General features: G+C 43.0%; 1 protein-coding gene across 1 annotated transcript; it reads right to left on the bottom strand.

Annotated features, from left to right (window-relative positions):
- Positions 1-6,084: 6,084 nt before the first annotated feature.
- On the bottom strand, positions 6,085-12,516 carry kazald3 (Kazal-type serine peptidase inhibitor domain 3). The gene is made up of 4 exons (XM_012834085.3): positions 10,434-12,516; positions 8,874-9,034; positions 7,837-7,984; positions 6,085-7,365 (listed from the first exon to the last, which is right to left on the bottom strand). The coding sequence occupies exons 1-4, from the start codon at positions 10,930-10,932 to the stop codon at positions 7,283-7,285; spliced, it is 891 nt and encodes a 296-aa protein (XP_012689539.1). The 5' UTR covers positions 10,933-12,516; the 3' UTR covers positions 6,085-7,282.
- Between the last annotated feature and the right edge of the window lie 498 nt (positions 12,517-13,014).

The following is a 13,014-nucleotide window of genomic DNA, read 5'->3' as shown; positions in this document are numbered from 1 at the left end:
GTGTCAATGGAAGAATAGTACAGTAAGACCTGCTTGAGACTGCTCAACTCCATGGAATACTTTAGGAATACATATAATACATCAACACAGATTTTGCTGGTGGAAACCAGCAATACTCTCACTGGACATGTCTGTCTGTCTGTCACTGAAACTGTACTGCCTTACGACAAGGAAGAGGACGTTGCATGCAATCAGTAAGCACACTTCCACATATTGAACTATGGCCTCGTAATCAAATGACTCTGCAACAGCAATCATTATATTGGACTAATACAAAATCAAAGAATCTGAGAAATGTTTTTTTGAATAGACATCATACAGAATGAGCTGTCTGTATTTTGTCATTTTGCATGTCAATGTGAGGGCCCCATTTGTTCAACATAGGAGGTCTTTGAGTCTTTATGCTAATAGTCAAAATCTAGTTTAGGAGAGGAATTAACTCTATGGTTTCCCCTTCATTTGTCAATCTTTCTCCCTCCCTCCCTTACTCTATCTCTCTCTATTTACAGGTTCTCTTTCTCTCTCTCTCTCTCTCTCTCTCTCTCTCTCTCTCGCTCTAGTTTGGTCAGTGCAACTATGCCTCTCTACTGTCCTCTAGTGTTGATTTGTAACTACTGCAGTCCGCATCCATGCCTCACGAGGTGATACAGAACATTACCTGAGAATTGTTCACAGGACAGAAGCTCATTCATCCTAATAAGTTACTGATTAATACATTTGATGGCAGATAGAATATTATAGGGAAGTGCTTGCGGTTTAATTTCTGCTCATGAACATTTGTCCCTATTAAGGACTGATTTATTATCTGCACCTAGACCACAATATAGAAAGATGGCCTAAGTTTAACCATTAAGCTATAAATTGCCATACCATTTATCTAAAGTTATTTTTTTTGTTCAAACGTGTCAATTTACATTTCTACATTGGCATATCATTGGACAATAACCTGTCATAGAAGCATATGATGGTGTATGGCATCTGCAGCTCATGGTTATATAGTTACATCATTACATCATGGTTATGAGTCAAATGTAGGTACTGTTAAATCAGAGTCAGTTCCATTTTGCTTTTGACATGAGCAAATGTAAAATTTAGTGCATTTGCTGTGGAATGTCTGCACAAATTATTATTTCACTTTAGTGAGGCATAGCAAGGGATCAGGCCCCAGCTCAGCTGTGGTTCTCGCAAATGCAACAGTTTGGAGCTAGCATGCTTTTCTTAGTTCCTCAATGACCCACATTCTGTTGCATTCCCCAGACTGCATTTCTGCACTTCACCTCTGTCACTTTGCTCTGCTTGAGTGCGTCATGTCAACTCCAATTAAAACCACAACATGCTCAACATGCGTTCTTCCTGCTTCAAAAGTAATGCAACACCTTCACCATACCCTATATAGCATAGGGCTGACTGCTACTTTTAATTCATAGATGAATAGCAATGTCTTTGGAATGGCTGTGAAATATTGAGCACTGCATGCAGATGTGGGAAGATCCGCAAGAACAGCGGAGGAAGTGTTTTGGAAGGAGAGTATATGTCACAAAGCACAGATGCTTTACCTGGTAAGACGCTGGAAGAGCCAGGCCCGACAGCACCCAAAAGAGCCCAAAGCCTATGTGCGGTAGAACCAGTCTAGAACCTGTCCCTCTGAGCCTGCCCCTGGGGCGGGTTCTAATCAAGTGACCACAGGCCTGCAACAGGGCAGTTTGGGGGCAGTTCGATGAGGACGTCGATAAGTTGCCTGAAACGTCAGGGAAGGGAAAAGTGGAGCGCAGGGTGCAGGAAATGGCAATCATCAACAGCAGTCTAGCCCTGGAGACATATGGCCCTGAAGGCCAGCCTGGACACCTTAACCCAGGAACGAGAGGCCAGCGAAGTCAACTGAGCCCTAATCTGATAACTTACTTAGCCCCGACATTAACTCTAATTCTCTAAACATCTAATACTCTAACTCACAAAAGTGTCTAAGCTCATTGAAAAAGAGAGATTTCCACAGATGGCGTGTTGATTGTTTGTGGTGGCCCGTGGAAATAAAGTTGGACCGAATATGTTGGTCAAACCCGCGGCCATATGGGATTCCCTGCGGAGGCATTTGCTGATGAGTTACGGCTAGACTCAGCCACTTCCTCACTCCCCACTAACATTTCTCATTCAAATCGAGCCAGTTACCATGTTGCAAAACAAAGAACCTCTCTTGTGTGTGCTTTGTTCTTGGTGCCAGACGCCCCTGCTGGGTGTGTGTGTGTGTGTGTGTGTGCACGTATGTGCGTGCGTGTGTGCGTATGTGTGTGTGCATATATACGTGCGTGTGTGTGTGTGTGCGCGTGTGCATGCATATATGTGTGTGTGTGTGATGTGTGTGTTTTCTCTCCCCTCCCCTGCTGTGATGCGGGTGTGCTGTGTGAGGCCCCAGTCAGTGCACAAGTCGCTGTTGCTCCGTGTGACACGCAAGGGGTGAAGGTGTGACTGAGCCTCACCTCAGGCCCCTCGTTCAAGAGAGGATGACATCATCCTGCTTAGAGCAGGAAAGTTCCACACTGTGCAGTTCTTTCACACATTGTCTTTGTCTGTACTACAGATTTGTTTGCAGCTGTCGTTGTTGTTGTTACTGTTGTTTTTGTTATTGTTGTTTTTGAATGCCCAGAAGGACTCCCGAGAGTGAACATACATATCACCCATCCATCCACCCCAGCAGGTACAAACTTCCACTCTGTGGGTGATATGTAGGATAGGCCATGCAAATAGAACAGCACAGAATAGGTATATCAATCCACTTCTATGCTTCTACAAGCATTGAAACGGAGAGATATTGGTGTAGTTGTTGTTGTTTCATCATCTAGTGCTTGTTATGTGAATTATGGACATAAAATGCTTAGATATCTATATCTGAGCTCTAAGTGGGATCAGTGGCAGAAAGATAATTGAGTCCCCAAGCAAAGTAAAAAAAACTGTGGACAAGAAAGTAGAACAGATGTGAGCATTCTATATTTGTTGTAAAGTATATTTAAGGGGCAGGCAAACCCCCTGAGCCCTCTCAGACCTTCCTCTCTAAGCACCTTTTGTAGTAATAGACAGTGAAATGCCTTTGTAATGAGGATTATGCTGTGGTTGAGGTATGACCTAGAAGGGTTTTGTCTTGTAGGCCTACTTAAAAAGCACTTAAGTATTGGGGAGTTTTCTTTAGAAGAAGAGGAAGCACATGGATGCCATTTAGATATCCTGTGGATAGCATTTACAGTGGGGGAAGAACTGTGTTCTCCCAGTGTGGAAAAATGATTTCTGAATGGCATCTAACTCAAAGCCTCCACATTCTCAGCGTTTTATCAGAGGCAGTGGTGTATGAAACCATCCCTCAACATTTTACAGCCTCAGATGGCTCCTAGAAAGCATGCCAGTGACTGAGCCCTCAAATAAAGCCAACAACTTTATCCAGTTTCATTCCGTTGATTTTACCCCAGTGGCCGCGCATAACATTTGCTTTCTAGCTCGTCAAATGAGATAAATACGCGTAATAAAATGTTTACATAAATCAAAACAAAGATGTCTTTTCTGTCAAGTAGCCAGACCGTCTTTTCATTTGTGAATGTAAAGAAGAGGAAAAAGAATGGAGAAAGTAAGAACATGCAAATTGCGTGTTTAAGGAGGAACCCTGTCTGGAACTGGTTTTCTTTGTTTAAATCAAACCAAGCCTGCGTCCTGCTGGAAAGCTGAAAAGTATTTTTCCAATGGTTTCCATGTGCCAGTCGCTGCTCCGCTCTTCGGGAATATGGGGAGAAAAGACGGATAGCCCTGGTCCGAGAGCGCCTCCGTGTTGTTTTGGGGATGAAAAAAGCACCTCATGGAATAGCCATTAAAGTGAATGAGACTGGCAGAGTGAAAATCCCTGTTAGCACCCTGGTGGGGTCAGAGGGGTGATGGAATGCTGTGCTTCTCTGTCTGGGGCCCCTACTCACCGTCAGCCAGACAGACAGACTGCTGGGTGCACGTGTCTGAGTGTGTGTGGGTGACTGAGCTTGTATGTTCATGTTGGAGAGTGAGTGAGAGTCTCTGAGAGATGTGTGTATTTGTGTGTGTGTGTGTGTGTGTGTGTGTGTGTGTGTGTGTGTGTGTGAGTGTGTGTGTGTGTGTGTGTGTGTGTGTGTATGTGTGCATATGCATGTGTGTGTGAGTGTCTATATGGTTTGTGTTTGTCTTTCTATGTGTGTCCCAGGCAGTCAGTCCCTGAAGGTTACCTTTCTGCCTGCCTGCCTGTCTGTCTGTGTGTATGTGTGTGTGTGTGTGTGTGTGTGTGTGTGTGTGTGTGTGTGTGTGTATGTCTGCTACTCTAATTCTGTCAGAGTTGAACAGTTTTCCTTTATGTACTTCTGCATCTCTCTCTCTCTCTCTCTCTCTCTCTCCCTCTCTCCCCCTCTTCCTCTTGCTCTCATACTCTGTATGCCAGTAATGTCTTTTCACGACACAGGATATTAGCCATGCTCGAGGGAGGCTGAGGAGGGGGGGGGGGACGGCCCCCTGCTTCTTCCTCCAGGAGATTCCCACAATCCCCTAATTATTTCTCCTCATTTTTCCTGCATGGACCAAAGGAGGACGGCGGGAGAAAGGGAGCAGAATTAGCTGATTTCACAGAATTGGAGAAAGCCGATTACCCATTGGACCCATCCCTCTGGGTGTGTGGTTGGGGGTGGGGAGGGTGAGAGTACCTGGGGTGGAGGAGTGAGAGTCTCACAGTTGGACGTGTGGATTTACAGGCCAATTCTCTTTTCCTTGTGCTTTTGGCATGATATCAGCTCATGTGTATATTAGCCACACTGCATCTTGAAAGATCACTACCATATGTTGTAGACAGCTATTTAGAGGCACCAAATGCATTTTAGTGCCAATATTTAAATATTTAGACTCCAGTGTACTTGTGACAGATGATACCATATCATGGTTTTAAAGTAATTTTCTTTTGAGGTTAGGTTGGGCCCTCCACCTAAGAAGGGCTTCTGTTATTACAGTATCTAGCCATTGAAGAATATAAAGTCATGGGTCATAAACAGACATCTGTTGCAATGACTCAACATCTGCACTGTTATCTCAACAATCTGAATTTACCATTACATTTTTATTTGCTTAAAGTGGGAGCAGGAACTGAGGTAGGTAAGTCAGACTGTTCTCACTGCTGTCAGCCACAAAAGCCTTCAGCGGAGGTGGATATGCCCAGTGAAACCGCCCCGGCCGTTTGATTTACGCTGGCCACGAGTGTAACAGCTTTTGCAGCCTGGTGTTTGCAAGAGGTGTGCAAACAGACTTTTTGCTGAACTTTTTGCAGAGGTTGTAATCCTTTTACTGCAGGCAGGCTCTGAGATGATCTACATCTTGGAAGAAAACATTTTTGAAGTGGTTGGCTCCAGTATGGGCATTGATTTGGATCTAAAAATAAAGACACTTATATGTGATGAATGAAAAAATTAAATGAAAAGTCAGTCGTAGGAGTTACTATATGAGTATATATTTTATCAATGGATGTAGAAGCAAACATGACTGAACCAAACAGTGTGGGGAAAATATGGTACTAACCACACTAAAGAGCTAACATCACATACTAGATAAATATCATAAATATAAATATCAAATGATGATTCCTGACCTTGGAGTTTATTCAACAGTGAATAAAAAACATTTCAGAGGGAAAAACAACTCAAGAACTAAGAAACAAGACTGTAAACCAAAATGAAAGGACATTAAAAGCGTTTACTTTTACTTTGTAAGCTTCTTCACTTTGCATAGAGTTGAAGGCAAGAACTGGTAATGATAAGTTCACAATGGCAGTTCCTTGCGCCAGCTTCCTCTGTCTCAGTGAACTTTCTAAAACATATCTTGTGCCAAAATGTTGGAGGATTACTTTTTTTCAATACCAGGTCTGATGTAGTTCATCTTTTCATCAAATGGGATGACCAGGAGCACCTTGTGGGCATGTGAGCATAAACGCATACTCTTGTCTGCACAGATGAGTGCTCTCAAAATACATTAAAACCATCTGTGCACTTCCTCAATCTCAGACTTGAAAATACACGCACACACACACACACACACACACACACACACACTACAGAAAGAGAGATAGAGAGAGGGACTTAGACAAACAAACACAATCACACACAAAAGATAAACACACAACAACCATTTTGCCTACTCTTCCATTTGAGTGCTTTATCACATGTAAACACAAACACACATATACACACAGACACATAACCATACTCTCACATACATGTGTTTCACATAAGCGCACACACTGCAATCCACACAGACACACTTACACACATGTAAAAAAAACATGTACACACACGCACAAACTCACACATTCAGTGTGTAACAGGAGTACATATGGATAAATGTGGAAAAATATATAAACGCAGAGCTTGAAATACGTTCCTCTCCGGGAAACGGGAATGGGGGAAGAGGAAAAGGATGAACTAAGGTTTTCCTCAATAAATCCAAGATGGCATTTGTACATTATGCCAACATAAGGCACAGAGGGGGGGCTGAAACAGATAGCCAAACGTTGTTCTAAGGACAGAAATTGAAAAACATTATAATAGTAATAATAATAACATAGAAGACAGCAGGGGTTCTTTCTTCTTCTTCTTGTCCCATCACTTGGAATGTGCTAGAAAGGTTCACAGTTCTGAAGAAGTCCGTGTTTTATAGTCGGTCAGAAAAGGGGACTGTGATGGAGGCAGCCTGTAAAACAATGGAGGCTTTCATCGCCGCGGGTGTTGAGACACAGCTGCCCTAGCACTTGCATACGCCGGGCGCCACACAGATTGTGTGTCTCTGTTTGTGTGTGTGTGTGTGTGTGTGTGTGTGTGTGTGTGTGTGTGTGTGTGTGTGTGTGTGTGTGTGTGTGTGTGTGTGTGTGTGTGTGTGTGTGTGTGTGCCAAGGGCTCTGCCACCACCAGTCCGTGCCATCATCAAACGTTTGCGTTGCTGTCCTTGTGGGACACACGCTGACCGTGGCACTTCTCAGAAAGCTTTCCTCCCTGCGGCGAGCCATTCTTCATAGTTATACACATACATAAAACAAAATGAAAAATGAAAATAAAAAAAACCTTATTCCAGATGGTATGCTTAGTATGACTTGTGTGAGCCCTCAGTGCTTAGATCAGATGGTCTTGGAAGAGGCAAGCCCTGCATTGTTGATGATTGTTCTGTTGATAAACCAACAAGTTTCTCTGTACTTCCACTGGGGAACATCTTCATTTGAAAGCGTTTTTTGATTTTTGACTGTTCTTTTATCTCAGTAATAGTCTTCACCGTAGTCTTTTGACACCTCGTATCCCAGCATCTCTTTCATGTTGTCCACGTAAGTAGACATTTCATCTGGAATCACAAACAGCAGATCCGGTTACTCCCAAACAAATAGACTCCAACTTCTGAACATCAACAGCGAAACCCATGCTGGCGATTCCCTGACATCTCATTAGCATGGGCCTCTAATCTATCCTAATTATGGTTCTGGGATCAATCCAGTCCACAAATGGAGCACAGATGGATCGGTTTCCACCAGCTTTCCACAGAAAGCAGGACAGTAGCTCACAGTAGAGCAGGAGGAAAAAACCCTTGCCAAACGCCCACTACCCCCACCCCTCCTACTTTACCCACCACCCATGCCCAGAAAGAGTCTAGGCTTCAGATTTCAGAGGTCTCATTTCTCCTCCTTGACCTGCATGACCTGAGAGGTTAAACCTGTCCAACATTTGCACGTTCCAAACAGCCCCCCCCCCCCCCCACTCTGCCTACACTGAGAGGTCACCAAAAGTAAAAAGGTTCAGGGGTCAAAGTCGTTTTTACCTGGGGGCAGGACCCCTAAAATGGCTGAGGCAGAGACGCTGCCGAGCTCGTTACGGGCCACACAGCGGTAGGTGCCCGAGTCCATCTGAGTGGCCTCCTCGATCTGGAGCCAGCTGGACAGCTCGTACTTCTGGGGGCCTCCGCGAGACTGAGTGACAATCCAGAGATCCAATTAGATAGGTCCTTCCAAAACCACTCAAACAACATTGTTATTACACACACACACGTGCACACACACACACACACACACACACACACACACACACACACACACACACACACACACACACACACACAAAGAATTGTATTGTTCTATGGTCCATCCAGAAACTCCGGCCCTAATTCTATGCTGTAAGGAGATACAGGTGTTGGATGGGTTCTGTGGAAATACTTGTCACTCAGTACTAGGTTTCATCCAATAAACATTTCCACAGTCACTTCCAACAGTCTATACGTGGTTATAATCACTGAGAAAACAATCTATGCATGCATGGACCGCTCCGTAACACAGACCCCTTGTGCTCCATGCTGCTGTGGATTGCATAACTTTTCATTACTTTATTGCTTTAGAAACGATGAAAGATCTACTGTGCAGCCATAACGTTAAACACAGTTTGTACTAACATCCTGTCAAGCGATAATTACATATAACATTCCGTTATAGTTTTCAGTGTCTACACTCATCTTCTTGGTCAAAGTCCTCTAATTATTAATATTTTTATTATTATATGTATGCATTTTCAAAATGGATAATGATGTTTAATGTGATTAAGATCAATGGGCCATGTTCAATAATGTGTCCTTTGCAACAATTATACTTCACACACAAAAGAAGCTATTTAAAACCACCATCAAAAATGAGACTGGCATATGAGTCAATGTCATATAACATGCATATGTACATACACAGGCAGCCTGGTGGGTTGGCTAAAATGGAGCAATTTGAAATTTATTTATTTTGCCTCTGTCTTCCACAGTTATTAATGGAGACCAATTGTTCCCATGGAAACGCTTCCCTCTGACCACATCCGTAGTACCTGGACAGAGATGTGCGGGTCATCTCCAGGAAGGATGACATCCCGGCCGTCCTTCTTCCACTCCACCAGGGCCATGGGATAGGCAAAGACCTCGCACAGGAGCGCCATGCTGCTTCCCGTCACGTTCACATGGTTGTGTGGTGGTACCTTGATGGTAGGGACTGAACAGGTAGCACAAGACAGGCGGAAAGAGAAGGGTAGAGAGCAAACATGAGAGAGAGAGAGAGAGAGAGAAAGAGGAAGATGAAGAGGGAGAGAGAGAGCAGACGTTCCCTCAGCTGTTTTACCCTGTGGCTGGTGTCAATTGGGATAATTGGGACTTAATCAAAAAAGTTAGAGGGGGCAAGTGGGAGACAGGGTGCTGGGGTAAGGGCAGAGAGGAAACAGATAGGGAGGGGATCATGTTCAGGAGCTATTTCCTCTCTCTCTCTCTCTCTCCCTTCTCACTCCCCCTCTCTCTCTCGCCCTTCTCACTGCCCCCCCTCCTCTCCCTTCTCACTGCCCCCCTCTCTCCCTTCGCACTTTCTCCCCCCCCCCCACTCTCCCTTCTCTCTCTCTCCCCCCTCTCTCCCTTCTCACTTTCTCCCTCTCTCTCCTCTCTCTCTCTCTCTCTCTCCCGCTGGTACAAGCTTACTCTTCTCTCCACTCAGACTCCTGGACCTACATGAAAGGCAGTAAATCTTCCCCTAAACTCAGTGGGTAAATTATAGGGCCAGCGAAAAAGAATTCCCCACAGCAGACACAGGAGAGGCTGGGGGAAGACTAGAAGTTACTGTTCATCCCCGCTAAGGGTACGAGCCAAATTATAAATTGTTTCAAAATGGGTGTGCTTACCGACACACTGCAGTCATTTATGTATGTATGTATTACTGTATGTATTACTCTATTACTGTATGAATGTCTGTATGTATGTATGTATGTATGTATGTATGTACAGTGTATGTATGTATGTATGTATGTATGAATGTATTTATTTATTTATGCTAAAGGAGTAAAATTACTTCAGAAAATGTGGTGCATTCTACAGGTTATCTGCTTTTAGCTGTGAGCAGTATCACCAATGAACATTAACAAGTGGTCTAAGCTAATATGTTATGTCATTACTGTAACTACCCCCAAACCTACACCTGTTTTACACAATTTACACAAAACGTATCTATATAAAGAACATTATTACATACATTATACCCAAAGCTACTGAAAAGATTTTTGCACCCAGATTCTGATCCTCATGGGTATTTTTTTGATAATAATTGGGGCTTTGACCTGTATCTCGCCATGTGTAAAGAAACTGCAGGGCAGGTAGAAAAACCATCCAATCATGCAAAATTCAATTAAAACAATTAACCTATTAGCCATGCAGAATACAGAGTGATGTATCACATGAAGGGTTCTTAACAGGGAGATTTATGACTCCCCATTTTAGATTAGTCAGTTCAGGTAACTTGCGGGGCGTTGTTCACACTGGGCTGCGTTAATTTTTTAACAAACATTTATAGCAATACATCAAATACATCTCACAATCAAGATGTTTAAAGAGTTTCAATTACTACACAATACCTGTTTTGCAAGGGCCTGTGGTTACGTTGAGCGTCGGGTCAGAAAACTTAGCTTCTTTGTATTTGCAAATATTCATGTAAATCTTTCCGTCCGAACCGCACAAGGGCTCTTGCGATCCACACACACACTGCGGCTCCGGTGCCTCGCCATCCACCGGCTCCGCCGAGTCGAGCTTGCACTCGAGGTCAGAACCGCACAAACCGTAGTACACATTTCTGTCATCCAGATCACACGTTTGGCCCTCAAGGTTCCCACATTCCAAGCAACAGTTGCAGCTATCCAGAACAACACCCGCTCGACAGCCAGCTGTCTGCGGACAAAGCTGTGGTACACACTCGTCACAGTCTGTAGAATTCCTCTCATCCATTTCAACCATGGCTCGATAATAATCAAAGGTGGCGAGATCCTCGTCAATATCCTCGTATTTGTAATTTGGAAAGCTGTGACATATTCCGATGCTGACGGCAATTAATGCCAATATCATTTTAGCCCATGACATTATGGAAGAGTCTAGACGACCAGTGACACACAGAAAGCTTGGTCTATGCAATTTAGACTAAATTACAGACGTTGCTGCTTCTCTAATTATCTGGCTACATAACGTCAAGTTAAGTACGGTTCAGGAATCCGTGTCAAAACAAACTTGGACATCTGACAGCAATGTAAAACCACCTCCAGTTTTAACGCGCGCCGAGAGGGGCTTCAATTTTTCTTTCTTTCACCTAAAATACTACAAAACTACGTTTGCATGGATTGGTAAACAGCAAGCGTTCTACTTCAGTACGGTAGCCTAATGTAATCCAAAATATCATTCTCAGGGAGAGAGAGAGAGATCCGGTTTGTAGCAGAGCGCTACTGTCTTTGAAGTCCGCCCCGTCTCTCCTCCTGACATTCCCCCCTTCCCCCCGGTAATGTCTTGTCGGTCTACCTTGAGTGATTGGTAACAGCTTCCTCAAGCATCTGTTGCGCTAAGAAAGAAGACAAAAAAACGCGACTGATTCATTTTAACAAGTCAATTAAGACCTTGTGTGAAACATTCCAATCATGTCAGACAACTTAACATAGACTTAGAAAATCTGAGACAAAATCAAATAATGTTGTCTTGTGGATCTGTAGTTTACAAACGTGCTTGTAAAGTGTATTTTCTTTTGTACTCCAGTGTCGTGGCCCAGTCTGGACTGAAGAATTTAAATGCGTGTCTGTGAAAAAAGAATGTCCACCAATGTCCACGGACAGGCTTCTGAAATGCTTGATTTAGCAAGCTATGCAGTACAGGCATTTAAATCAATTAGCCCAAGATCAGAGCCGTGAGAAATTATCTTGGACCAAGTAGGCAGGCTACCTGCTGACCGAATTGCAAATGCATGATTGCGCACTGATAGGTTAAATCGAGCCTCAACTCTCATCATAGACTCTTCTGGGATTTGACAAAATAACTAATCAGAGATAAGAGAAAGAAATGTGGTTTGGTTTGAATGCACTTCTGCAGCAAATTCCTTTATATGATATAGTAGTCTCCTATTTGTATGTCTCCTATATAGAGGACGGAGAAAAAATCCATACAGTGTAGTATCGTGATATTTTTCGGCACAATATTGTGGGGTCAAGTATTGCGATTTTTATTCAATTAATATTATAATTTAAATTGTATTTTGGTACATACATCTACTTTGATAACATTGCTTCTGAAGTCCCGAAGATGACATAATATCTCATTCTTCTTGTGTCACAGCAAAAAGAGGTAAGAAAATCAGAGTCGAGTACATTTACCAGATGACTGCAGACACTGCTAGTATACAAAACGTAATACTTGGGATAAATAAAAAGCAATATATGGCCAAATCAAATAACAATATTTGCTGTATCATAAAATGTGAAGATTTTCAATAACATAGTATCGTGGCCAAAATATCGTGGTAGTATCATATCGTTGCCTCTGTGGCAATTCCCACCCCTACTCCTACAGCACTATAATGGTCATCTGCTGATAAGTATTTACCAGATGTATTCTAACACTGACATCTGCTGGCAAAATCTTTGTATTGCAAGACATTGTTTACACATGGAAATATGTGCTCCTCTCATCTTTAGATGAGATAGGACAGGGTGCTTTCTAGCACACAATTCAGTAAATATCTATTCACTGTGACATAATTAACTTCATTTGAATCATTCTAACCTTTACCCAGCAACTCTCTACCTCCCCTGGTCCCCTGTAACTGTTCAAATCACTCACTCTCAGGAACATAAAACAGTCCACCGGAGGCTGATTGGAGTGTAACCATATTTTCGTGAAAGATATCATGAAAGATTTGGCCTTGGCCTTTAATGTGGATAAGTAAGGTAAGCAAACTAAGTCTTTCCTGCTGTGTTTGTGTGAACAACAAGGGAGGCCTTAATTGTTGAAGTGTAGATGCTAAAAAAAAAACAGCCCAGGTTATGATATAGAGAAGTTCAACACCAGCAGGTCAGCAAGCATATAAAATCTATTTGTGTATGTAAACGTATGCATAATGTATCTTACTGTACCGTGCATCATAAACATATGAACATCATAGGAACATTTTGCTGTTACCGCTCC

This window comes from Clupea harengus, chromosome 7 (assembly GCF_900700415.2).
Source record: "Clupea harengus chromosome 7, Ch_v2.0.2, whole genome shotgun sequence".
Classification (NCBI taxonomy): Eukaryota; Metazoa; Chordata; class Actinopteri; order Clupeiformes; family Clupeidae; genus Clupea; species Clupea harengus.
The sequence above is the reverse complement of the archived record's forward strand: the minus strand, read 5'-3'. Positions and strand labels throughout refer to the sequence as shown.

Bases quoted from the DNA above. Each gene is read 5' to 3' on its own strand.
- kazald3 (XM_012834085.3), bottom strand. From the start codon at position 10,932: ATGTCATGGGCTAAAATGATATTGGCATTAATTGCCGTCAGCATCGGA. The intron at 9,035-10,433 runs GTATTGTGTAGT...CTACCTGTTCAG, and splicing joins CACAGGCCCTTGCAAAACAG to TCCCTACCATCAAGGTACCA. The intron at 7,985-8,873 runs GTACTACGGATG...ATTGTCACTCAG, and splicing joins ACCCGCACATCTCTGTCCAG to TCTCGCGGAGGCCCCCAGAA.